Source organism: Gasterosteus aculeatus, chromosome 17 (assembly GCF_964276395.1).
Source record: "Gasterosteus aculeatus chromosome 17, fGasAcu3.hap1.1, whole genome shotgun sequence".
NCBI classification, from domain to species: Eukaryota; Metazoa; Chordata; class Actinopteri; order Perciformes; family Gasterosteidae; genus Gasterosteus; species Gasterosteus aculeatus.
The window spans coordinates 18,795,364-18,821,287 of NC_135705.1; the positions used below are offsets into that span (position 1 = coordinate 18,795,364).

The 25,924-nt window shown below is 49.7% G+C and overlaps 1 protein-coding gene across 17 annotated transcripts in view; it reads right to left on the minus strand.

The window, feature by feature from the left end:
- Nucleotides 1–343: 343 nt before the first annotated feature.
- iqsec1b (IQ motif and Sec7 domain ArfGEF 1b) overlaps nucleotides 344–25,924 on the minus strand; it is a 118,852-nt gene continuing 93,271 nt past the window's right edge. For 10 of the 17 annotated variants that reach the window (XM_078092491.1, XM_078092494.1, XM_078092493.1 and 7 more), the window contains 13 exons: nucleotides 14,217–14,496; nucleotides 12,760–14,015; nucleotides 12,087–12,248; nucleotides 10,848–10,970; nucleotides 9,487–9,653; nucleotides 8,883–9,022; nucleotides 8,125–8,154; nucleotides 7,863–7,988; nucleotides 7,674–7,773; nucleotides 7,087–7,248; nucleotides 6,807–6,983; nucleotides 5,186–5,235; nucleotides 344–3,866 (listed from right to left, as the gene is read on the minus strand). In XM_078092491.1, coding sequence (XP_077948617.1) covers nucleotides 3,300–3,866; nucleotides 5,186–5,235; nucleotides 6,807–6,983; nucleotides 7,087–7,248; nucleotides 7,674–7,773; nucleotides 7,863–7,988; nucleotides 8,125–8,154; nucleotides 8,883–9,022; nucleotides 9,487–9,653; nucleotides 10,848–10,970; nucleotides 12,087–12,248; nucleotides 12,760–14,015; nucleotides 14,217–14,496 — 3,340 coding nt within the window. In that variant the 3' untranslated portion in view covers nucleotides 344–3,299. Of the gene's footprint in view, nucleotides 3,867–5,185; nucleotides 5,236–6,806; nucleotides 6,984–7,086; nucleotides 7,249–7,673; nucleotides 7,774–7,862; nucleotides 7,989–8,124; nucleotides 8,155–8,882; nucleotides 9,023–9,486; nucleotides 9,654–10,847; nucleotides 10,971–12,086; nucleotides 12,249–12,759; nucleotides 14,016–14,216; nucleotides 14,497–18,246; nucleotides 18,460–24,800; nucleotides 24,924–25,304; nucleotides 25,589–25,924 lie in introns of those variants that run through there. The other 7 variants (XM_078092503.1, XM_040203691.2, XM_078092504.1 and 4 more) reach the window with 5 other exon arrangements.

Sequence of the window (25,924 nt, forward strand, 5' to 3'; positions counted from 1 at the left end):
AAGTCGAGGCAGCCGGGCCGGGGGAGCCGGGCCACGTTCTCCGCGGAGGACGGAGAGACTCGGTACACTTTGACCAGCGGATCCACAGACGTTTGTTTAGCTTTACATCAGAAGGCCTTTGTGCTGTTTGGGATGTGCTCTCACCACTCGGCATCCAAATGCAGGGAAATCTTAGTCAAGCCTGTCAAAAAAAACCAAATGTCTGACGTCATCGGGGTTAGAGCTTTAGCTTTAGCAGGTCAGGGGGCAGAGGCAGCCAATATTATTTACCCTTTTCAAGCAGAAAGACCCTCTTACATTCAACTTCATTCAAGTCAATCCAGTAAAGTCATTCAGCTCCGGGTTTTACAATATATCATTTTATTTTGCGTTTCTCAACATCGTCACAGTACTAGTTTTACATCGATAGGGTTTTTTCTACTTAGAAACAGAATGCGTAGTAAAATAAGGAGCACTCGTCCCTTTTTCGTTTTCGACCGTCCAAATGTGGGCCGTGAGTGCGAGACGACGGGAGCTTCTCCCTGGAAATACGAGCCGGACGCCACGGCGCTACACCCCTGTGATAAATCAGTCCCGGTCGGAGGCAGAGAGAAAGCAGTCGATGATTATGTGAATATCAGAGGGGAGCAGAGATGCACCTTCGATGGACCTGCGGTGAGTGTAATAATAATTATCATTATTTACAGGCTATTTACATTTGTTTTTCTCATTGGTTTCTGCTACCAACACACCCGTAAAACATCGCCTCCCTTTTCCGAGCCTCTTCGTCGACTTACATTGTGCCCCCCGGATGGATTAGCTATTTACATCCAGCAGTGTGTCTCTTTGTCCTGTACAGTGGGAATGAGAGTTGAAACGGGAGCCGGGAGTAAGATGACACAACTTGGAATGAAAAGACTCGCTACTAGGGCCAGAAAGTGAGACGAAGCTAAGAGTCGAGCCCACTGCTCCATGGAATCACACATAAAACGCCACGGATAACGAAGTGAGAGAGAGACAAAAGGTAGGCAGCAACGGCATCCAACTCAGCGCCTTCACGCCGACTCTGGACGGGTTTTTCACAACCGCTCAGTCGCTTGAAGGTGTTTGTGACTCACTGATTGGACGTAATTCTGGGGAGTTCCTGTACGGGAGGAAGCCACGTTTTTTTTTTTGCCGCGTTACAACTGGTCGGCGATCCGGGTCGGAAAGGTCAGGTAACTGTGGGCATTGTGCCGGGAACATTTCATTTTGGTATAAATCGGTTTTCAAATGTGATGACCATGCAGTATTGGCACTTTAGTGACTCCATCGAGTCTTCACTACGCCGGAATAGATAGGCATATATTTAAAGACCCAAAGGTCAGGTTGTAGGGAAGTCTACAGTACACGAAGCAGGATGAACAAATTACTAAAATGAAAAAAAAAAAAAAAGTTTCATTAGACGTTACTATGAAACGATTAACTGGCAACTAGCATGTTCCGCTTTTTAACAACTGAATTTAACAATCCAATAACTATTTAATCAAATCTCTATCTTATCCGTCTTCACTTGGACTTCCAGATGTCCAGACCTTCGTCACGTCCGCTCTACGCCCCCCCCGGCCCCCCCACCCCTCCTGTCTCCTATGCCAAAGACCCAGAGAAGTGACACGAATACGTAGTTGACTCTCATTAGCTGTAACTAAAGAGTCTAAACTAATCTACCACTAATCTTTTTTAGTTTTTAACAACTGTCGACCGCAACACTGATATAGTTTGGTGGAACTCAACAGTTAGAAAACAGCCCGGAGAGACATTGTTACATGCAAAATGGTTTTCCTTTGACTTCTTTATGAGCGCAGGTCCAGTCCGTCAAATCCATGTAGATACTTTTTAAGGGAATAAATTACAAAGTACATTCGGAGGGAAGGGGGGCAAAAAAGAGACAATGCTAACAGAACCAAACAAAGGGGAACAACCATTGGATCGAAAAAGCTCTTAGATACAAATAAAGAAGTAAATACATATTGCACAAGTAAAAAAAGAAAGAATCCAATCTATAGTCTTCAAACAGATTCAAACTTCTGCCATTGATATCGACTAAGAAGAACGAGTGCCGTGTCTGTCGCTTCTCAAAACAGAAAATGCTCCAGCATAGTGTCCCCCCCCCCCCCTTCCTCCGCTGTGCACACATCGTCCGGTAATATGTCAGAAAGATGATTGATATAAAACCTGCCATTCCCGGTGAGCGAAGGGAAGCAGAGCTCCGCTGCAGAATGATAATTATTGATTTTCTGCCGTTGCGGTCGAGGAGCCGCATGCGGTGACGCCGACGAGGGGCCTACTCAGCCAGCTGAGAGCTTCCACATTCAGAGGGGGGGACGGACACGGCCCGTTTTCCCCGCTACGCGGCCAGCGTCCTGGGAGAAACCCCCCCCCTAAACGCCTCCTCTTCCTGCACGTTCCCGCCAGGTCGCAGTCCGGCCCCATTGGGACTCTAAACAACAGCAAAAGGTTTAAAAAAATAAAAATGATGGCGGACATTCAGGTGAATCTATTTCGCTCGTCGGCTGGGCTTTGGTGGAGATACGACCCGGGGAAACCAAAGACGAGCACGGCTTCAAGGTCTGCAGCGACCTTTAACCCCCTTCACTGAGCTCAAAAGCAACCGTACGCAGCCCCCCCCCACACTGCCTCACCAATAAAAGCTCTAAGTGCCAGCATAATATACAGAGAGTTATAATGAACCTTGTTCTGTAATAATAATAACTATAGTAACAGTTGATATTATCATTTTACAAAACACTATGCACAGTATACACAAAGCAATAATTGTGACTAAATTAGTAAATGCTTCTGTAATTGGCACATTCATCACTCTTAACAGAGATATCACAGTGCGCTGTGAGCTACCGCTACATTAAATACTGGAACAGCTACTGTACGGCTGAGGGTGACTGTTCTGTCCTCTCTGTCCCCCCCCCCCCACGACACGCCACCCCACACTGGGTTAAATCACTGAGCAAGATATTTGAAAGTGTCGCTTTAATTTGCTGAGGAGAAACAGTAGTTGTGGTCTTTGTGCATGCTCCTGCGTCCTTGTCCGCTGCTGCAGAGGCAGCCGTGCGTGACGTGTGAGACGGAATGAGGGGGGGGGGGAATTAATTCATATTGAATGTGCTGGAGCGTCAAACACAAAAACAATGCCGGAGGTACAAGATCTCTTCTGGCTTTAAACCCCCAGACCCACTTCAGCAGCCAAGAGCATCAGATTAAAAAACAAAAAAAGTTCGGTTCAGAGAGCCGCCCCCCCCCCCCCCCTCCTCTTCCCGCGCGTCTCAGACCACGGTGCTGATGCCGCTGTTTTTAGGCTTGACGCTGCTGGGCGCCTGGGAGGGCGGCGGCGGTGGGCCGTGGTGGTGGGGCCCGTGGACGGGGTGGACGGGGTGGGAGGGGTGCGCTGGGTGCGGCGGGTGGCCCCCGTGGCCGTGGGGGTGCGGCGGGTAGGCCGGCTGCTGGTTATGAGACGGGGCGGCGTGGTACTGCTGGTGCGGCGGCGGCGGCTGCTGCTGCAGGTGGGCCGGCGGGTGGTAGTGGTGGTGGTGGTGGTAAGGCGGAGGGTTCTGGGTCACGTGACAGAACTGGGCGTGGTGAGGGTGAGCGGAGGCTTGCGCGTCCGTCTCCGACCGGGCCGTGTGGTGGAGGTTGGCTGGGTGAGGGGTGTGGGAGATGAGGGTGGGGTGCAGGGCCTGCTGGGTGGGGCTGGGCGACTTCGCCCGCCGGGCGCCGAACAGAGTTCCAAGCAGCGAGGAGGAGTTGGGAAGGGACTGGCCGCTGTGGCGGGACGGGCAGTCGCGGCCCGAGGGGGTCCTCCGGCGCATGTGGGGGCTGCTAATGATGGACCCCTGCAAGAGAAAGGAAGGTCAGACCTCAGCAGGGACACTCGTCGCGCCCGCGGCCACACAGCAGATTTCCCTGAAGTTCTACCTGCTGCAGATTCAAATTTTGCCATCGAAGACGAAAAGACTTATTTGTCTTTTAGTCCTTCAGTTAGACATCAACCTGAGCTGTCGCGCAGGTGTATCTGCTGCTGAAGGTTACAGGAGGCTCTTTTGACTTCAATGTGGCCCCTCTGTGTCAATGGAGCGATCTGAAGCTGCAGCCGGCACACATCTGTATGCAGCAGCGTTCATCAACTGTCGAGTTTGGAGTCACCAAAAGTGCAGGATTGAGTTCACCGATGACGTTTTGCCGTTTCTGAATTCCCACTCAGAAGCAGCTTTTTTGTTCATAGGTTACAGTTACACAGAATAACAAGATACACAAGCAAAACAAACAAAGCAAATCCTCATTGTCATGCAGCATGCAAACTGAACTACGAATGTTTGAGCTTATTTCATCCTCATTCAGAACGATTTCTGTGGTGAGAGCGGAGGACGCGTTGAGGAAAGAGGCTGACGTGTACTCTGGTGGTAGAAGGGGACGTTGCGGGGTGGCTCTCGTCTTTTGATCACCTCTCCGATATCAACGATGACTCAGTGGGTCCAAAAGAGTCTTGAAATGCAATGTGTGTTCTAACTTTTACCTCTTTTTGACCTTCATAAATAAACAAGACCATGTTTTTTTTGGTTTCGTCTTCATCTTTGTTGACAATAAGAAAACTAAATAAATATATACTATATCATTTTTTTTTTACATGTACTGAATATGAATGATCCAAACTGGAGAATGAGAGCCCTGAGACAGTATATGTTGACTCTGTGGCATGTGGGCCTTCATGTTTGGATCATTTCACTAGAGTCCACTGCTGTGTGCCCATGGAAGGAGGAAGGGTGTGGAGGTACAGTATGTCTTGTCGAGGTCAGCGGCCACTTCAAACTGTGTGAGCATGCAGGATCTGGAGCTGACAGAAGCACGCCCAGCTTTGCTCGGTGTGAACAAAGCAAAAAAACCCAAATGAAAAAAGGACAGAAACCAGGAAATGGCGACGTGTCCAACCCGCACACAAAAGAGGACGACTCAAACGGCCGTAGTGCGCCTTCAGAGTCGGCGGCGGCATCGACGGGTCACGTGATGCCGTGCGGCGGATCATTCCCCTTTGCATGCACGGCGGCGCTCGAGGTGCTCGCCACCAACAAAACACCACCAAGAACAGTCCAAAGAGGCTCGTGCGTTCGGGTCGAACAACACAAAGTCGGCCGGGCGTCGGTTGCGTCCTACTTACTTCCATATTGCTGTCTAGGGATCCCGCACTGCTGCGTCTCCCGCGCTTGCCTGCCCAGAACATGCAACATGACAGATTAGACACACGCCCAGGTTAGCACGAGGTGGTGCACACATCCCTTCTGTCTACAGCGGCCTGGGTGGTGTAGGTGGGGGGGGCACTAGCGTTCCCGAGGGGGCAGCAGTGGCACACGGCTAAGCTAGCAGCGGAACGGCAGAGGGATGTAGATAAGGGCTAAAGGGAAAGAGGAAGAAGCAAGGCACTGCTACAACTCCCCAACGGGGTTCTACCCAGTGACCACGCGGCTGGCAGGAGACCTTCACCTCAGCAGTCCGGAGAATGAGTCACAAAATACTACAATCCAAACATGTATGCAATTATTCAATCAGAACCCCCCATTTGTTAAAGGATCGCACTTTTCAAGCCTCACTTCTCCGGTTTTCTAACTGGGGCTTTCTGTTTGTAGTCCTTAAACTCAAGTTGAGATCACGCTGATAACGTCACAATACTCATGTCTCCATTCACATGCTTTTGGAATTTTGCAAAAGAGGAAATGCAAACTAGGCGGCTGCAGGCCACGCACAGCTGTAATCCACCAGTGAAGAGTAGAAGAAGAGACTGTCCACCAGGAAACAAGGCAAATAAATACCTCCTAAGGTCTATTCCTTCATCACAGGCTCAAGGAAAGATGGTCTACGGACCATATGGATTGAAGAAGCATCTTAGATGCCTTCATGTGTTGTTACAGTGCTGAGTCATGCAGACGACATAAACAACCAGGTGCAAAGAATTGCGGTCAGAATCGTTTATTCTCGTGAAAGGCTGAAGGATACTTACACTTGACTTAGTTCTATTAACAGAGATCCCTATTTTACCATTTCTGTTTAAGTCAAGTCTAAAAAGTAACAGGTTTACATCTTAAATTTGCATCCTAATCTTATAAAACGTGGATGGTGTCAGTTGACACTTAGGTCAAAGATATTGCATTCTTTTATGCTAGATGTCGCATGTGCACAGACTGAAGCCACCTGAGGCAAAATGTGCAAATCTGCGCTGAATGAATGTGTGGGCACACTGGAGTAATGTCCTACAGTTCAGTAGTGCTCACATTCTCTCGGATATTAATGCAGTGTAACTCAAACTGAAAAATAAAAATGTTTTGCTCAGAACATTGCAAAAAGATTCGGCCTCATTGTCCAGTCAGCCATTTCTTGACAGAGGACAAAAACACTTTGAGGGAGCGTAACAACTCGAAATGACTCAAATGGATCACGGTGACCTGCACCCCCCCCCCCCCCACCACCGGCAGTGCAGTGGCAAGGGTCCATGGGCTCCAGTAAATTACACCGGGCCCATTTGCAAAACGCCCATCTCTACCATCTCCTTCAGTGGCTGCTAGAAACTACGACGCTCTGCAGCGACAATCAAGCCGAATCCAAACTGAACGGGGACAGAAACTCGGCTTCTTCCAAACCAGTTACCGGCCGCGGGGGGGGGGGGGGGGGGGGGGTGAACGGTATCGTGCCAGCGGTGCGGCTTTTGCGCGCACTACTCTCGTCTAGCGGAGGGATGACGTTGCGGTGAGCGCGTTGGCGCGGCAACCCCTCTTTTTTTTTTTTACCTGCGTCCGAGAGGTCACGCAGGGAGCTGCTGAGGGCGCTCCTCTTCAAACCCTCGACGACGGCGTAGCTGTCGTCCAGGCTCCCTCGGCTCAGGTTGCCGTTGCCCGTGTCCTTCTTGAGTCCGGAGCACTGGGACATGATGGGCCTCACCACGCCCTTCTGCTTCTCCAGCTCCGCTGGGAAAAAACACACACGTACATCGTTAACAGCGACGCAGACAAACAGGCTTTTCCGTTTCAACCGACCGTAGGAGGGGAGAAAAAACCCCCCAACGCTTACATTCTATCCGGTACTTCTCCATCTCTTGGACTTCAGCGATCGATTCTCGCAAATCGTCGGTGAACTTCTTGCGGTCCTGAGGGTTGGGCGCGTTGAAGTTGATAAGGACTTTGATGTCAGCGCCGGGAATAGCTGAGGTGAGACGGACTCCATTGGGATAATCTAAATGGGACAGAATCAACGCTTTTACACCAAAGCACCAGGGGGGTTTAAAGAAATTCCGCTTCCACAACCGGTGTTTTGTATCTTATCCTGTCACACAGTAGTACCCAAGACAGATAATCTGTGAAAAAATGAGTATTCTGCTTCCTCCTTTTAGTACTCCTAATGGCATTCACAAGATTTTATGAGTATCTGTGTACCTGTGTGTTGCTATTGGGATACAGTGACAGTTGTATCATTACAAAATAGCTAATAAAAGTTACCATCTACAGCTTTCAGGTGCCAGGATGCTTCCTCGTTTGATCGCTGATCTCTCCTCTCCGTGAGTTTATTGAAAAGTCCAAACTGCTTGGTGGTTCTGAACCACCACAAACATTTCTGACACCTTCAGAGTGAGCGTCCACAACGGCAAACGCGGCACTTACACTGGTTCTCAAAGAGCAGCACTTGCATGCCGTAAAGGGAGAAGGACTGCCGAAAGCTGTACGTCACAGAGTTCTTCTTCTTTTGGAAGATTTTAGTAACCTACGAAAAAAAAAAGAAGCAAGGAATACAATGTGGGTTCGCCTCTTACAGCGGATGCCAAAGTTTGTTGTTTGAGGGCCGGCCCTTACCACCAGCAGGTCGTTGAAGAGGAAGATCTCCCTCTGGTGAAGGCCCAACTTCTGAGGTTTGTTGGGGTCGGGCACTTCAAAGAGCCTGCAGTAACACACCAGTCTGCGGTGCGGTAAGGAGAGCACCTGTGCACACGATACGGCCTCATTACAGAGTATCCACACCTCTATACCTTCCACAGTGTTTGCAGAAAGGCTATTTTTATATATGTTTTCCAAACATTTCCACTTAAACCCAGAGATTCAGATGACAGGAACTCACACAGCCCAGACCGTGGTGCAACGAGCCGATCTGGAACGGAAGAAATGCACGCAGAGAGTCATTTTACAGGGATCAGTGAACACATACGGTGGACTTGAAGAAGAAGAAAAAAACGCTGCGGCCAACAAGACAAATGGGCCGAGTTTACAATCGGGAAAACTAGTTTTATGGATCACGGGCCAAACTGTGTACGCCTTCCTCACAACCCATCTATCTTTGCTGTTTGCCGCGTGGCCGATGTGCGTTAGGCTTTATGACCACTACGTCGCCGAGGTCCCGTGGACTTCTGCTTATTCGTGTGACAGAAGTTTGATGAAAATGCCCCGAACGGACGGAGGGGAAAGGCCGCTTTATTTTAGAGGGAAAACGGCTCCATGATTACGCGGCGCGGGGCCATTCATCTCGTTTATTATTACGCAGCTTGTCAGAAGGGTCTTTCTTTGGTTCGCTCTCAAAAACGTATTACTGTCATCCAGCATGAAGGACTCTGGGGCCCGAACAATCGATGCGTCACACAGCGGCGGGAGCAAGTCCAGGTGAGGAACGCGCTTTCATTTCCATTTTTATTTATTTTTTTCACAGAACGTCGGCTGTGATGGAAACCGCCGCTCTCTGTGACGGCCCCCACAGGATACGTGGGGTAATCTGGCAGTCGCGCGTTCCCCGTGATATGTTCAGCTCCCAAACGGAGGGCGAGATGAAAGCGCTCTATACCCCCAACCCCCCCCCCCCACCCCGAGGGCAATCTCAAAACGCACCGGCTTTTTCCCAACGATGAGTTTCTCCACTTTCTGGACCTGGGACACGTGGTCTTCGTTGGTCTTGAGCTCCCGCTTGCGAATCCGCTCGTAAATCCCCACCAGCATCTCTCGGGGGATGTCTTCCCCGTCATCCACTCCTGTCAGAGGATGAGAGGAAGGAGAAGGGGGAGAGGGGGAGAGAGGGCTCATGATTAATTCAGAGATTCGGGAGAGTTGATGAACCCTTTGAGTTTACCTACACGCTGCTGCTGCTGCGCTGCACACATTTCTAGCTTTCTGAGGACAAACACTTGCCCATTCAATACTGTACTTTAATTAACGACTACTCCAGTAGGCAGGGAAATGAGTCCACCGTGCTATAAAGACCCCCCCCCACCCCTCCCCCGCTAATACCTTCAAAATCCGTCGACGGCAACTAAAGAGAGATTTGCATAACCAGCAAAGCTCTCTTAAGACTTCCAAACTTCCAAAACCAACCAAACACCTTACTGACACGGACGTAATCAATGTAAGACACATGCAAAAAACTCAATTTGGAGTGAATGTTTATCCAGCGTCTGAGGATAATTGCGCTGTCGTGACAGGAAGGCGAACAAAGCACCTCGAAGGTTCTTGACAAAGTCCTCCAGCTTCATCTTCCTCTCCGGCTTGACGTTGGGGCTGTACATGTCCGTGTTGAGGAGGATGATGGCAAACGCCAGGATGAAGATGGTGTCGGGATTCCTGAACTGCCGAACCACACCGGGGTTGCAGATGCAGTAGCGTTGGCTGCGGAGAGGAGATGTCGGACGCACAAACTTTAAAACACGTTTTCTGCTAAGAAGTCGATTTCCCCACGACTTGTTAATAATGGAACACTTATTGGAAATGTAATTTGCCCAAAGGAAAAAGCTCCATTTCTATTTGTTTGCTTTGTTTATTTGTAGTAAGGACAACCAGTAAGGTTGTTTGCCATAAACATATCTGGGCCTGGATCTGCTTAACAAGTACAGATCTGGATGGAATAATGGACATATTCCAGTTAGGCTGACTAGCTTCTCAGAATACCAAACGAAAATCCCACAAGCACACTTATTGGCTTGTCCCTGCAGAGATTTAGAGCTTAAGCCTTTATCTGAGGAGACCAATGACGCGTTGATCAATTAGTATCGTCCTAATTTAAAATAGTTTGCACAGTACTAACATTTGTAAAACAATCAAGGACAAAGGATCAATATGAGGACTTTCCCTTAATGCAAAATAATTCCGTTCCCATCGTTTGATCCTCTCATTGGCGGGAATATCGATGCTGATAATATTGAGGGGCACAATAACCCTGAACCGGCAGCGCCGAGGAACGTCGATGCCGCCTGCAGCCGTCAGCAGGTCCCCACAAAGTGAGTCCCTGATTTTATCCGGACGCCGCTGCCGGAGGTGAGCGCCACGCGATCAGTTATCGCTATCTCCACAATGCAACAGTGACTGCGGTGTTTACTGAGGCCGAGACGTCCTCGCTCAGCGCTGATCGAAGCTAATTCTCTGTGGGCATGAGAGCTCCTTTCCACCGGAGGTTTGAGAAAATAAATGACTCCCGAACAACATCCATCAGCAGCCCGGAGGGAGGTTCTCCTCTGCTTTTTAAAACTAATTTCCTCTAAATGACTTTGCACAGATGCTCTTTAACCGAAAGTGTTAAAGACACAGACTTTCCCCGTCACCTCTGTTTTAGAGGACAATGATGTTTTTAGACGCCATCTTTAGACAGGATCCAATTCCAGTATTAACGGGAAGCCGATATATTTTGGATACGGCAGCTACCATCTTTGTAATGGTCCACCTGTCACGTAATCCTCAATTAGTCAGAGTTAATGCAAGACTCTCTTGGCAACAACATCCCATTATTCCTCCTAGAAGTGGAAAACTATTTCCACGAGCTGTCATTTGATTGACGAAACCACGTTTAGTGTCTCCAGTATTTCTCACCTGTAGGCCTCGATCAGGCGCTCGACCTTCTGTGCTTCACCTTGCACTCTGATGTGTGCCTGGAATTTCCTGAGCGCCTCGTCCAGCTCCATCGCTGAGAAGTCCATTTCGTCCACCACACAGCTGGTGAAAAACACAGAGTGGCGCTTTCATCAAATAGCTTGATTCTTCCAGAAAGCTGCATGGGACTCAGCTCTGCATAGGACATAAATACAGCTGCTGCTTGTAGAAAACATCCTTGTTTCTGCTTGTAGACTAAATAGCTTCTGTGCAAGTAATTTTATCCTTTTTAAACTTTTGAAATGTGAATATGTTTTATTGCTTTCACTAAAAGCAGCACTAATAATTTCACATCACGGACCTCTGACATATTGTCACCTTTATATAGTTGACAAAAACAAACAGTACCCGTAAAGTAGACGGGAAGCAACGTGAGCGTTTGGAGTCCTGTTTCTGGCGACCAAATAAAAGAGCGTAGATCAAATAGTCCCTCTCCAGTCTTTGTGTGTATCAACCTCTGAGAAGAATACCTCTAAGTGGCTGAATAATCCATTCATTTCACTGGCTATCAGTAACTACGTCTGTGGTTTAGTGTTGGGTGAGCACATACAGTGGGTGCAGCAGATATTCCGTTCAGCTAAAACAGCTGCCAGTGGCTGAAAATGACTTTCATGGGAGCAGTGAGACTGAACTAAAATCAACAGCCTGGAATCAGCTTGAACCGCTCGATAGAGCCCAGGATAACAGGCGAGGGATGATTGTTTGTCGGCAATCCCCATTGACTGTTTTATTCAAACTTTTACTTAAAGTGCCTGATAGGTTTTTTCTGGAGTGGGGGAGCGGGACCAGGCTCTCTAGACCCTCGATACCTTGATAGCGTTCATGTCAGGATTTATAGACATTCCCTCGTGGAGGGTTTAGATGTGCTTGTCAGACTGATTCTGGTGGAACTCTTATCCTGCGCTGAATCTCGACGGGCTCTGACAGCTCGGCCAGAGTGCGTTTCAGATACGTCTGTCTGCTCAAAGGCAAGTAGAGGTGCTACTGGAAAATCAGAGATTTTTATCATTAGACTCCTGAGTGGACTCCATTTCTGTTTATTTCCTTGGTTTTAACTTCAGTCATTATTCGGTGCTCAGAAACTCCGTGCTTCTTGCGAATTGGCAACAGCGTTTACAACTGAATGATTGTGTCGCAGGGAGGAAAATAAAATAAGACGTTAAATTGCTGCAAACTCACTCAAGAACGTCTCGGTTGAACTGTTTCTGCCGGTTACCCAGGAATTCGCCAATCATCTGCCTACTCAAGCCTTTCCTCTGGAGCAGGAAGTGGGCCACACCCACCGGAGTGTCCGGCACAAAGTTTCTCTCTATCAGATACTGGATGCCTTTTTCTGGTTTCCTGGAGACATAGGAGAAGGTAGAGAGATCTCGATAGGCAGAAATAGGACATAATCCAAAATCTGTGATTTGCCCCCGGCCAAATGTGTGTCAGATGAGGGAGGGGGTTTGGAGAGAGGCAGTGGGGGAGGGTGGTGCAACCGGATGAAGGCTGAGAGTGTGGACGATGGGAGCTACTTTCCTCCGGGGTGTTCATCGCAAATGATTAAAAGGAACTTAAAGAAACCAAATCCACAATCATCCATGATTAAATGGAATCACAAAGTCTACGATGGATCACTCTGCATGAAGAGGGGCAGAATGAGACCCCGACTTAATTTGCACCGTAAGTAGATAAGACAGATAATAGTCTTGTTTCAATCAACATCTGGAGTTTACGGTTGTGTTCTAAAGCACAAAGAAAAGACTGCATGGAATTTAAACAACCTCCTCCGCCTCATTGGGTACGTTATATGCAAGACACATCGCTTTGGGTCAGAATCTGTGTGAACAGCCTGGAATCTCGTCCGTACTTGTTGAAGAGGTTGAGGCCGATGCGGTAGTGCCTCTTGCGGATGATGTCATTGCTGAACGCGGGCGAGTCCCAGCTGTTGCGGGTCTCTTTGTGGTACGTCTGCTTGCTGAGCGTCTGCTCCCTCAGGCTGTCCCTGGATGAGGACTCGGAGCTGCAGTTGATGGTGTCGTTGGAGTTGGATGTGCTGTTGATGCTGTCGTTGTCGCCGTCGGAGAAATCGGACTCCGACTTGCTCTGCCGGTTGGCGGTGCCGTTGATGGCCAGGTGGGCCTCCAGTTGCCGCGGTCGGTGGCGGGCAGCCTCCTCGTCCCTGGGAGGCCCTCGGGGTGGCAGGCCGATGTTCTTGGGGCTGCTCTGCTGGTTGCCGTGGCCCCGTTCGTAGGCGCTCTGTCTCTTCAGGGAGCTGCGGTCGGAGCGATCGCTCAGCTCCACCGAGCTGTCGCTCGGCGGCTCGATGGTCAGTAAGGGCAGGTGGTCCACCCGCAGGCGCTGCTCTTGGCATTCCAAAGATGGCGTGCTACGGCAGCTGGTGTCCGTGTCGCCTTTATCGTCCTTGTGAGCCAGGGACCAGTAGTCCTGGGAAGAGTTGAGGGAGCGCTGGCGCAAGTCGGATTCTGTGCTGGACGGTCGGTCCACGGATTGAGACAGGGGCAGTGGCGGGGAGAGTTCTTCTTCATCGATGTAAAGCGTGACATCGCTGTAAGACGCCGTCATCTCGTCTAGTTTGCGATGTTCCGAAGCGCCGCGGGAGGGTTTCACCTGGCAGCTGACGTCCCTGTCCATGTCCTGGTGGGCTATCCCTGGCTCCGACTGGTTGTCATCGCCGTGCAGACTGCGACAGTTGAGCGCATCGTCTATGGACTCGGCTAGAGACTTGACCTGCCTGGAGAAGGCATCTTCTAGTTCCGAGATAGCGTCCGTGAAGTCGCTCTGCGTGGTGGGGGTCTTGGCCTGAAGGCCCATCTCCCCGCCGAGCTCGGACTGCACCAGTGCACCGATTTTGGTGCTGTCATCCGTTAGTGAGACCTGCTTTCCCTCAAAGTAGGAGCTGTGGACTTTTTCAGGTCCTTCAAAGGAAAACTGCATTCTCATATTGGATAGGACGATCCGTCTGGACATACGGTTCTCCGACATAGAACTTCTCAGACGCTCAAAGTTCTTGTTCATCTGGTACTGGCGGAAGGCGGTCTGGATGGTGCGGGCTGCATGCCGGGTTATGAAACGCCCACCATATTTACGCTCTAGCATCTCCACCTGCATGTAGAGAGGGAAAGTAGGCGTTATGAACACATCGGACAAACAACTGGTGGCAGCCTACATGTATTTCCTTAGTGGTGATGGCAATCTATCCATGCAAATGTTCCCTGCAATGGGACAACTGGTGATAGTGATCCTAGTTTAAAACAGAATGTTCCCTTTTGTGCTTGGAAATGGCTTGACTGCCCCCCCCTTCACCTGCTTGTCCTGCAGGTCCGACGAGAGCTCATAGCTCTCCGAAAGCGAGCGGGACCGCTTGATGGCCTCCTCCTCTGCCTGCTTGCGTAGGATGGACTGGGAGTGCTGGAGCTTGGGTCGGCGGGGCCGCAGGTGGCCGGGTAGCAGGATGTGTCCGTAGAGCTGGCTGTCCAGGTGGTCGGGGCCCAGGCCACCGCTGTGGCTCACTGGGATGCAGCTGTAGACGCCGCCGGGGTCCACAGAGGCGCCCACCTCGCTGCCCGCAGCATCACCTTCCACGCTGCAACGGACAAGGCACGCCGGGGTCAGTTCGCTGAGTCACTGTGAGCGAGCAGCGCTTTGTGTATCTGCGAGGGGGGGGGGGGGGGTGGAGCTTCGACACCTCTGGGATGGGCATCAATATGAATATACTTCCTTTACAATGCAGAACGTACCTCGAGTCTTCCTAATCAGTAGAAACCTACCACTGACTCTTGATAAGGATAAAATGTTTTTAGGCTTATCTATCTTCGTGAATTCGATCAAAACAGCGCGCGCGGTGTCAGGAGTGATTAAAGTGTGCGAGGCAGAGCCTTTAACATCGAGATCAATGATGATCTTTTTCTGCTCAAACACCGACACACGAACAGCGGTCGAAAGCCCCGGCGGCGTGGAGCCACGCCCCACCGGACCGGTCAACCACAGATCTGTTCCCCCCGGGCCTGAGATGCTGGGAGGGATAAAGTGTTTAGCGACTTAGACACAGCTTAACAACAACAACAAGGCCACTGGAAAGGGGGGAGAGGGGCTAAAACCCCTACCTGATGTGATGCTTTTGAATGTGCAGTTTATTAAGCGGTCGCCTCTCCAGAGACAGAAACGTTTGACTTTCTGTGTACAGAAGCAGCACTCGATACCGATATCTAGGAAGACTTAAGTGAGTATTATGTGAAGACATCAGTTCAATAAATACATCAGAAGCCAGCTAATAAAAAAGGGATGAGGCCCTAGAGATGTACGAGTGTGAATGACATAACCAAATACAGCCCCCTGGCTAAGAGTGTCCCGACATGAAGAATGAGCTGCAGAGCTGTATCCCAAACCCCAGCCGGCAGGTGGTTAGTATGCTTATCTGAGTAAGGCCTAATGCACTTCCCTCATCGATCGGTCGCACGCAGCAGTGACTTACAGTGAGCAGAAGACAATCAATTCAGTGGTGCACAATGAAAGGCCTATCGTACCCTCTGACCTTGTATCAACAGCAAAATCGATGAGTCTGAGAGAGAAAAATGGCCCGCATTCATAAAACAAGCCAGGAGTGAGTTGACACGTGGAAATGTGAGCTTTTTTTTTTTTTTTTTTTTACCTCGAAGCAACTGTCTTTCGCAAAATAGGGTCAATATCTTTTCATTTTCCCTGTCAGCGGCTGATGGATGAAGCAGAACGGCTCGGAACAAGGACATCTATCCGGAGGCACCTATCACTGCATTATCGCGTTAAAGACCTCTGTATAGAACGAGGTTAGATAATAGAGGTTGATGTAAAAACTTTAATAGGAAAGAGATTGGATGTCCATAGGCGGCTCAAAGCCACAAATAGTCCTGGATCGGGCATCCAAAGTGAACAGGGGTAAGAAATGATGCCTGTCATCTGCTTGTGCAAACAGCCCTACCGGGGGGGGGCGCTTAACGTTTCATTACATTCAGATTATGTCACTTGAGTACAGTTGAATATCTTGTGAACAATAAGAAATGCACACGTGAAAGCAGCAAAGATCCAAATTGACAGTCCCATAATGAGGAAGCGATAGTTAAACCTGTAGTGGTGAATGGCAAGGAAATATTATTTTTATTATTTTAAATATTAAGTATTTGAAAGTCACTGACAAACAATAAGGGTTCTTTTTGAAATTCAAAAGACACGACTGAACCGTATGTAAGTCACAGTGTTCATCGTGACTTTACCCATTTGAACTGCTGTGCTGAAGCCCCAGGTTTGGCAACTTGGCCGTGACCATCTTGGATTTTTTGGCCACTGATCAACAGAAGTTTTCCATATCCGTGTTATAGACTTCTATACAAACTGACTTATTTTACAACCGGAAGTCGAGTTGCCCCCCCCCCCCCCCCCCCCTGCTGGTCAGTACGGAGAATGCAGGCGTTCAGACGCATTCGTTTGGATGGAGATCAGGCTCAGCATACTTTACATGTAGCTCTCAGGGGCCACGCAGGAGCCGGCGGACGCTTCCAGGAACTCACACTGAAAGCGCTGTTTGACAAGCACTGGTTTTGTTGAGTTACTGAACGAGATGTTTGGCTCTTAGTTGCACATTAAAGGAACCACGCAATTTGTTTAAACATTACACAAGACAAACAGCTGCTCTGGTGAACCTGCTTTTTTTTTCCTCCAGCGCAAAGATCAGCCTTACTGATCCAATTCCCTTAGACTGGGAGGACGGAGTGAGGGGACTCCGGTCGGACCTGAGAGCCTTTTACAGTCTGTTTAATGCATTTATCCAGCCTCATTGAAATGAGGCACCGCTGTTAAATAGCACTTCAAGGGGAAAGATGTGTATTTTACATTTTGCATTGTCTACTTTGTCTCTGAAGCTCCCCCGTTTCTGATGTGATGACTATAAATAAAGCACGATACGGCAGGAAATGATCTTTCTGGAAGCGTCCATCGGGTATTGTCTCAAGCATAATCCAGAGTGAAGTAGGCCTTCATTTGATTATTGGACTGCCCAAACATTGTTTCTAGTATCCGGACCCATCCAGGCTTGTGGATCAACCTCCAAAAACCCTCGATCATGTACTTGTCATAGTGTCACTCAACAGCGTCAGATAAACAGGAAACAACAAAACAAACCTAGAACGACTATGTTAGGTTAAGGAAAAGATGGTGAAAGAGTAAATCTACGCTTGACTTCTCCTTTCACATGGCTGAAGACCAGTTGTGTTTAACCCACCGACTCTCCCTCCTTTTTTTGTGTGGTTCTTACACTTCGTGTGTTCATGATTATGTCGATAACACACACATCGATTTAATTGGATACCTACAAATTACAGCGCATTGATTTTAGTTATCCTCCACAAACATTTGCAACGCAGACCGGCCATTCAAACTCCAGACGAGTTCAGCATCACAACAACGCAGCTCCTCGGCAGCCCCAGAAACCATTACACGACTGTGACACAAGCTGCCTGTGACTCGTAAATTAACTCCGGCATGCGGAATGAGTCCAGTGCCCGTTTAAACGTCGGGGGAAACCATCGATCGTAAAGGCGTCGTGCACCTCACAACCTGCCCCGGATTCAATTTGAGAAACCCACAAAAGGGCCACGGCTCACCACGGCGGTGCATAAACGGCTGGCTGAATTTTAACAAGGCGTGTGTAGCGGAGGGTGACTGTGTGGATCGAGCTGGGGGGAGGGAGGGGGGGGGGAGTCAGGTGATGAGAGAACAGCTCTGGTGTCAACACCTCCCCTGGAGACGCCCTCTTGGCGCCGATGAGCGGCCTCGCCAAGCGGAGCCTCCTCTTGCCGTGTGGCTCGGCAGTGATGAATTAATTACTCCGACCCGCCGCTCACACACACACACACACACACACACACAACAGGCCTCTCCGGTGGCCTTTGTTTGGCGATGCACTCACACTGACTGTCATGTGTTCTGTTCACGTTTGAGTAAACTCCTCACAACACAATCCGTTTAAGATGCTCACGGTTGAGCTAGAGGCCACCGGAGGAGGAGCGCTAAAACGTTCGACTCATTCACTGACGGAGAATCGACTACTGGCTCATCAGTGGAGCTTTTCTGCATCGCAAATTCATTTCACCAGCAGCCACAAAAGCCAAAGGCATTAAAGGCAGTAACGGCATTTAATTAATGCTTTCCTCATCGATCGCCATCGAGTCCTGCAGCGGTCGCCGGTCACAGAAGGGACCATCAGTGAAATGTACAACCGGCATCACGGGACACATTACAAGTCAAGTAGCCATTAGAAGTAGTGACTTCGGGTCACACTCGGCCTGCACGCCGCTGGGCTTACCAGCTGTCTGGCTCCTGCTCTAGCAAGGACCTGTCCGAGGCCCACTGCAGACGCCACGTGTTGCCTCCTCAGCCCCCACGTACTGCAGGCCCATCACCAACCTTCATTCCGTGACCGCACGCCCAGGCTTAAATGCAGCTCCTCACCCTCGGACGTCTCCTCAGCTCTGGTCTCCCTCTGCTGCCCTGTAAGGAGGGGCGTACGCAGCAAGAGGAGGTGGGGGGGGGGTTTCTCGATAGGAAACTGGGTGGTGTGGCAGCGGGAGACCTGGTGCCTCGCAGATGAGGAGGGTCTTAATTCAAACAGGAAGTGGCAGTTCATAGCGAGAAAGACCCGGGGGAAACCCCCCCCCCGGATGTACAACTTCAGCTGTGGAGGCACGGCTGCAGAAATGTGAGCTTATACCTCGGTACGACTGCCCCCAGATTCAGCCTCCAACTTGAGATGGACCACCTACGCGGTGTCCGATCATCGCTACTTTACGGCGGCCAAGGACAAAAAAAAGGGGGGGTCTTTAAATCAGTGGTCCCCAACCTTTTTAGCTCCACGGTCCGGTTTCATATCAGAAAATATATTTTGCGGACCGGTCTCGGAGGTGAGAACGGCAGACTGAGCTCATCCTTTAAACAAATACAGTTTAAAGAGAATGTTTGACGTGTTCAGGGTGATTCCCCACACGCCTATTCCCACGCCTCTGCCCCAACCCTTTTCCATATAATGACATCAATCTGCGCTGTAACCTCTGGTGATGCATCTTCGCTGCAAACACGCTCCGAATTCATAACGGCTCTAAATAACAAGGAACATTGTCCTAATTACAACGTACAATAAGTACGAGTGAAGAGGGAGGTGGAGCAGAATGTCTCTCTTATGGGCCATTACAGAGCTCATTCACAAAGAGATAAAGGTGACTGTGGCAAAAGAGAGGCGTTTAGAATGTGGAGCTCAGTATAGTTGATTATAAAAGGAGTTAAGATGGCGTCTCAGAGGACACTGTAGAATCCCGTCTGCCGACGATGGCGACCTTGGAGCTGCCGTAGCGTCGCCAAAAGGTCCCTTCCCCAATTCCTACCACCTTACTTTCTATGCAGAGCAAACCCAACATTGAATTCATCCTTTATTCGGAACCCAAACCGCCGTTTGACAGCGACTGCGGGGAGGTGCGTACAGTCGGGGGGGAAATGGCCCCTTGGCCCCCTTTGCTTTGCCCATCTTAAAGACAGACACAGACATAAACACCTGGCAAAGAACTGAAACCTCTTCTTTGCCACCACCGTTAAAAAGCTGAACTGAAACCGAGTCCGCAGTCAAATTTGAATTAAAATTTAGGTTCAAACTAGTTTAAAAGACTCTAGCGGTTGATTCTCTTCAGCATTAATGATGACCGTGCAGCAGAGGGTAGAGCAGCAGCCGCTAACAGCCTCTTCATCTGTGTGGTTGCAGAGGGGTCGCGTGAGACAGCTGCCTTTGGTCAGACCTGGGGGATATTTCATGTCTCCCTTACCTCTGTCTTTACATTGAACAATAGTTAGGAGGAAAGTGATGTGACTTCGCCTCAGGCCACAGATGTGTACTCATCAACACAACGTGGGCACTGTGGCAGATCTACTGTGGGCTCAACTTGGAATGTGTCTTCACGTTGAAGAAATAAAAGTTGAAAAGGACAAAAAATTTAAATTTGCTGCAACAGTGGAAAGACAAAAAATGCCACACAGACTTAAAAGCATTGGACATTAATGTGTGACAGGTTTCTTTACTTGTATTGTCTGTACGTGACAAGAATGTCTCAAGACATTTTTTGAGATGAATCAAAATGACCACATTTAGAAGCTGCGTTATTAAAGCGTAGTTCAGATGACGGCGTGAGTGTTATGCTGTGTGTTAATTATCTATCGGCCGAACTTAAAAAGCCACAGAGGAATTTATAAAACAGCTTTTGCAAACATTCTTTGCTGTTGCTGTTTGAGTGAGTTTGCAGAAAGACAACTCGACAACGGATGGATCTATGGTTTGTATTACAGTCACACACACACACACACACACACACACACACATCGGTCCAGACTCCCCCGACGCAGCAGCGCTCATCTGAAACACGAGGAGCTCGCAGAGATTAAGGCCGCTCCATGTCTCTCCACATGACAGGACAACTTTGATCATTGCTGAGACGCTTCAACAAGCAACAATACACAACATTGTGTGGTACTCTACACCTGAATCCAGGAGATACCGAGCAAAATAAGTACTTAACCTTCTCCGGTAAAAGATCTCTGAACACAGCTAACAGCGCACAGTGCTTACAATGGCAACAGTGCTAATAAAGCTAGCGGAGGTCACACACACACACACACACAGGGCTTTAATTCACACAATGGGTATCAATAAAGTCAATTAGTATCTGCATCACTAAGATGATGGAGTTGGTACTTCTTTCTGAACGATGTCTACAAAACAGGCAAATTAAAAATGACACCTGCGATAAGCTCAGCGGAGGCAAGAAAAAAGCATCATTGCAGTTTCCAGGGTTTGTTTTTAGTGTGTGTTAGTTTAAAAAAAAACAAGAGACAATTTACAATCCATTTCGTCCCAATTATGGGCCGGAGGTACATGTACTCACAGCAGCAGGCCCGCTATCTAAACAACCCATTGCCGTGGTCGATGCGGTTTTCCCATTGCCCTCCACCAACCTGCAGCGGGGGACCGGGGGCAGGTTTGCACATGAAGAACACATTAGCGCATAGCGCATAATTATCTCCCTTTGCACGAGTCCCGTCTCGTTCACGCGGGAGAATAGGTGCGCTCTGACACTGAAACAAGGATGCGGGCAGCGACCGCCCTCTCGCCAGCCGCATGCACCTCACACGTCACACTGAGGCCCAGAGCCGGCGCTGCGCGGCTGCCTCTGCGCTGTAAAGCTGTTTGGCTCCGGTTCAGCCCCTGTAATCCCTCAGAGCTCAGAAACCCACCCACGTGTGGCCCCTGGAGGGCGGCCATGGCCCCGCCCTCCCCGCCCCCAACAAGCCACTGCCCCCGAAAGAGAGAGAGAGAGAAGGGTGGTGGGGCTAAACGCAGATTATTTACTTTAATTATATTCGGATGGCTTGCAACACCCGCACATTTGTCCATTAGCAACAACGCACACGCGTGATATCAATCCGGCCGCGTGGAGGGTTCAGAGCTGAGCGAGGACGATGTCACGTTGATGACCATATGGCATCGGGTCTGTTAAGTGTTTATATTCTGCCCCAACGACCTGTTTGCGGTTATTCGGTTTATCTCTGCTAATCCTCCAGCTGTAACTCTTCCTCCGTCCTCTCCCTGAGCTGTCCATTGGCCCCAGAGCCAACGCCACTAAGCCACGGCGGCGTGGCGAGAAGTAGCGAGCTGAGCGACCTCAGGCAGAAGCGTACCTTCAAAGGCTCAGCAAAGGGGCAGGACGTCTTTAGCGTTTGTGTCAGAGTGAAATGGTGCATTTGAGGAGGGAGCGTCTTACATTCCCTGTAATGACCACGAGGACGACTCTGGTTTTATGGACGTCTTTAGGACCACTTCCCTTTTGGTTTTCTCCCTCAGTAAACATTTAAAAAATGAGTCTAGTTTCAAGTCTTCTCAACATCCTGGCAAACTAATTCAACCGTTTTGCACCAACATAAATGATTCATAGCAGTGTATTTTTCCTCTTGGTTTCATGAAGACGTCGGTTTTCACCTAAAACAACTAAAGGCCGGCGGATGCGTCTGCGTTGTTGCGTCGTTGCGTTGACCCACTCAATTCATGGCTCTAAAAGTCTGGCGTGTGTTGCCGAGCAATTCACCTCCAGAACAACAGGCGGAGTGACGCGTTTCTGTTGAAGACGACCTACAGAGTCACGTCTGTCTATTTATTTATCTGCTTAGTTATTTATCATAGACTTTATTGCCCCGTGCATCGCCACGTTTGTCCCGTATTTTCCCCCACAACTTTGTGCACCTCTCGACCGGCAAACCGGCGTCTGCGGCGATCTCCCTCCGTGAATCCAACCCGCCAATGACGGCTTGTATGAGCGCTCATATTTACGCATTTTTATCCGACAAAAGTTCTTCAATCTGCTCCGTTCTCTCGTAAACATCCTTCGTTTTAATAATGGCGGTATCGGGCTATGAAGGCGGAAACGTGAGACTCCGTAGAGGACGTAGTCAGCGGACCGATCGCAGCCTGGTGCGCTGCGGGAGGCCTGCAAGGGACACGCAAGGGGGTCCTGCGTCTGCGTCGCTCTGAAAACGCAGAAGCATGAACTAGGCTTAAAACTACTACATTTTTGTGCCAACACACATAGTGGCGGATTTGCCGCTACGTGCCGTTCTGAGATTCACGTCGTTCCTAAAAAATCGGAACCCGCCTTTCTAAAAGAGGAACCCGCACCTGCCACGTTGTGATCTCGGCACTACTGAGCAGTCTGGGCATCAGGCGGTAAACAAGTCAGCCGGGATCAGCGAGATTATCGAAACCACACAGTAAAAGCCAAAGTAAGCCCTCCTGTAAAGTCTGATAATACCCGTCTGCACAGGGGGACAGAGCGCGCACACGCCTGCAGGAAGTACCGGCAGGCAAAGTTCAACCAGTCAGGATTCAAACCGTGATTGATGTTTACAGACGACTCAAAGGGGACGGGGTTTCTGCAGGGATTACCAGGGTTCATTTAAAGACGTTAAGACCGTCCTACTAGAGTTAAATCTCAATTTAACGGACCCGATGGTCAAACCACTATGAACGAAAAGGCCTGTGTGGGTTTTTATTTGCTCGCATTTACATCACATCTTTGTCCCTAGTTTACAGCTGATCAGTGACAAAAACGTTTTCGATCAAACCAACTTCGGTAGGTGCAGGAGTCCAGAAGCAGAGATCCATGCGTAAAGGTTCTAGCAGGTAGTCACACAACCGAGAGGCATCGGGCACAAAGTCGCCGTTGGATCTAAGCGATTCCTTGATTTCCAGCCTGCTTTTCGCTAAAACCCACACTTACTCTGGGACACAGTCACCATGAGCATTAGCATTAGCATTAGCACTAGCGAGAGCAGAGAGTCTGATGACGCTGACTAAAAGTCCTCACAAAAAAGATTTACCACCAAATCACTGGACGTCACAACCCTTTGAAGTTACTTATGAACTGATGGAATCAAATGTAAAACCTTTTTAGATACTTTTAATTCAAGACTTCTGGAAGGATAAACGTCGGTGTGGGCCGCGGCCTTAAGCACATGTTTGATTAAATGATGACTAAACGACCAATATAGAAAAGAAAAGGGATTCATGCTTCCTCGGTGCAGTGGTTCTAACTTAACGGTTTTTGTGCAGCACCTCAGGGTTGAGCTTTTATCTCCAGTGCCTGTTATTCTCACGTGGGAGCTGCCCCCCCCCATCATAGATACCGAGCATGACGCAGCATCATTCGAGCCAGCTCGGAAAGCCCAAACGATCGGATCCCAACAGGCAATGGCGGACAATCGCACTCACCAACGGCCCCGTCTCATTGTTGGCAGCGGCAGAGACGAGTCGCTGACGCATCGTTTGGGTTGAGAAAGGCGAGCGAGCTCGAGGGGGAACGTAGACCTCGTCAGTATTCACGGACATTTTGCTATTCCGGGAGGAGCCGGCCGGGCTGAGCGTGCCCAGACTGTGTCTGAGTACCTCCCCCCTGGTGTGGGGGGCAATCGGTGAGGAACACATGTTCCTTGACACAGAAACTCAAACCCAGTTGGAAAGGTTACCGCCTTTATTATGCTTATATTCTATCCACTTATGTTGTTATTATTAGTGCTGCCATGTAGTCGTGTGTTAGTTCCATCAGACTCAACTCCAGAACATGAGCTGACCCGAACACTGGACTTTTAGCCCAACCTCGATTACAAGGGTTGCTCGGTATATAAGTTTCATAACGAAGATCTTTGGTTGAGTTAAAAGCTCCAGAACAAACAAGTCAAAGGACTTTGTGCTGAGGTGTTAAGTAATGAGTTGAGTAATGCAAAGCCAAATCCTCAGCGTACAACTCGAGTGGAACATCTTAAACTGCAGAGGAACAGAAAGGGTGAGTGTTTGTTGAGCAGCATTCCATCTTATGAATGTGATGTGAGCTTTTCATTCTCCCTGCTTCTCATTGAGGGTCCACGGCTGTGTGGCGTCTGGAGTAGCGCCCACCTACACACACACACACACACACACACACACACAACGGCTCCGCGTGTGAGAACGTTTGTAGGTGCGTCACAATGTTTACGCAAAATGGGCTTTAATTCCAGGCGGCAGTGGAGAACTGCCAGCTTTTCCCTCCCGCTCAACTTTCCACAGCCTTCTGCACAAACTGAGTCCCTCTGTTCCACCCGTGCTGCTGCTTCTTCCTGCAGCTGCACATGTTCACCCTGTTAAGGTGCGATTCCAGTTTGCAAAACCATCTGATGGAAACGCTGAATGTGAGACAATATTGAATTAAACAGTTTGCAAAGGTACTGAAGCTATGGATGCTCTATGAGAACAGCCCAGGCAGCAGCATTTAGTATCTTATTCTATGATGTACTGACCAGGTAAACAGGGGAAGAAGTGAGACGTGGAGGGAGGCTGAATCTGCTGCAGGACGCGGCCCCCGTCCCATGTCCATTTCCTTCAACCATAACTTGCTCATCACTGGAACTCAACAGGCCGTGCTGCGGACACAGTGACCTATGGGTTAACCGTACTGGCCAAGACGATGGCAGTGTGTGATGAGCGGCCATCGGAGGCTACGGGGCTGCTGCTTTCAAGGGCGTTTTACTCAGGCGAGGAAAAAAGGAGCCGCGGCGCACAGGAGGAGCAGCTGTTCATCATCCGCCCCGGAGCACAGGACCGAAAATACTATCCACCGCAAGCGAAGGAGCTGAACCACCATCTGGCCTAAGCCGAGCAGGAGAGGAACCATTATGTCGAAGGAGAAGGAGCGGGAACAGGACAAACCCAAAAGGAAACGTCAAACAACTGAAAGGAAAGTGCATCACAGAGTCCTGAAAAAAGGTACCATCCCCCCAGTAAGGTAGCGGACATGGACCTACCTTCAACGTGCACAGGCTCAGGTTTACTACAGCAGAGTCCCGGCCACCCGGCTACAGCTGGCCCCTTTCAGTCCCAGAAAGATGTCAACAAACAGGCAGTGACCGGCACAATTCCTCCCTTTTGGTGGATCTGGTTCTGGTTGGCCCGTCGAAGGGCCCCGCCCTGCTGGGCTCTTCCGGCCTCAAGCCTTTTTATTTTTTCCTTGTGGTGTGGAACACACCCGCCGAGGCCAGCGGAGCACAGGCAGCACCTCTGTGTGCTCTCGCTGTTGATTTTGGCGTCTGTAATAAATAAAAAAGTCGCCTTTTCTCTCTCCTGCGCGTCGCCCGCCCCCCCCCCCTCGCCCTCCCCTCTCCTCCCCTCTGTTGAGGCTGAAACGGGAGACAGGTCGCGCGGCGGCTGTCAGAAGGAAAAGGGAGTGGCGGCAGCCGGGCGGACACACTTGATTACCCGGGCTGATTATTTCTGTCACCCGCGTGAAGCTGCGCGCTGCGTTATTTCCAGTAAATCGCTCACACTCGTCACAACACTTTGACGGCGAATACTTCTCCTTTCGATTTTAAATAACACGCGCCATCACATCACACACCACTTGTGAAAATACAGAACGGGGCACCCA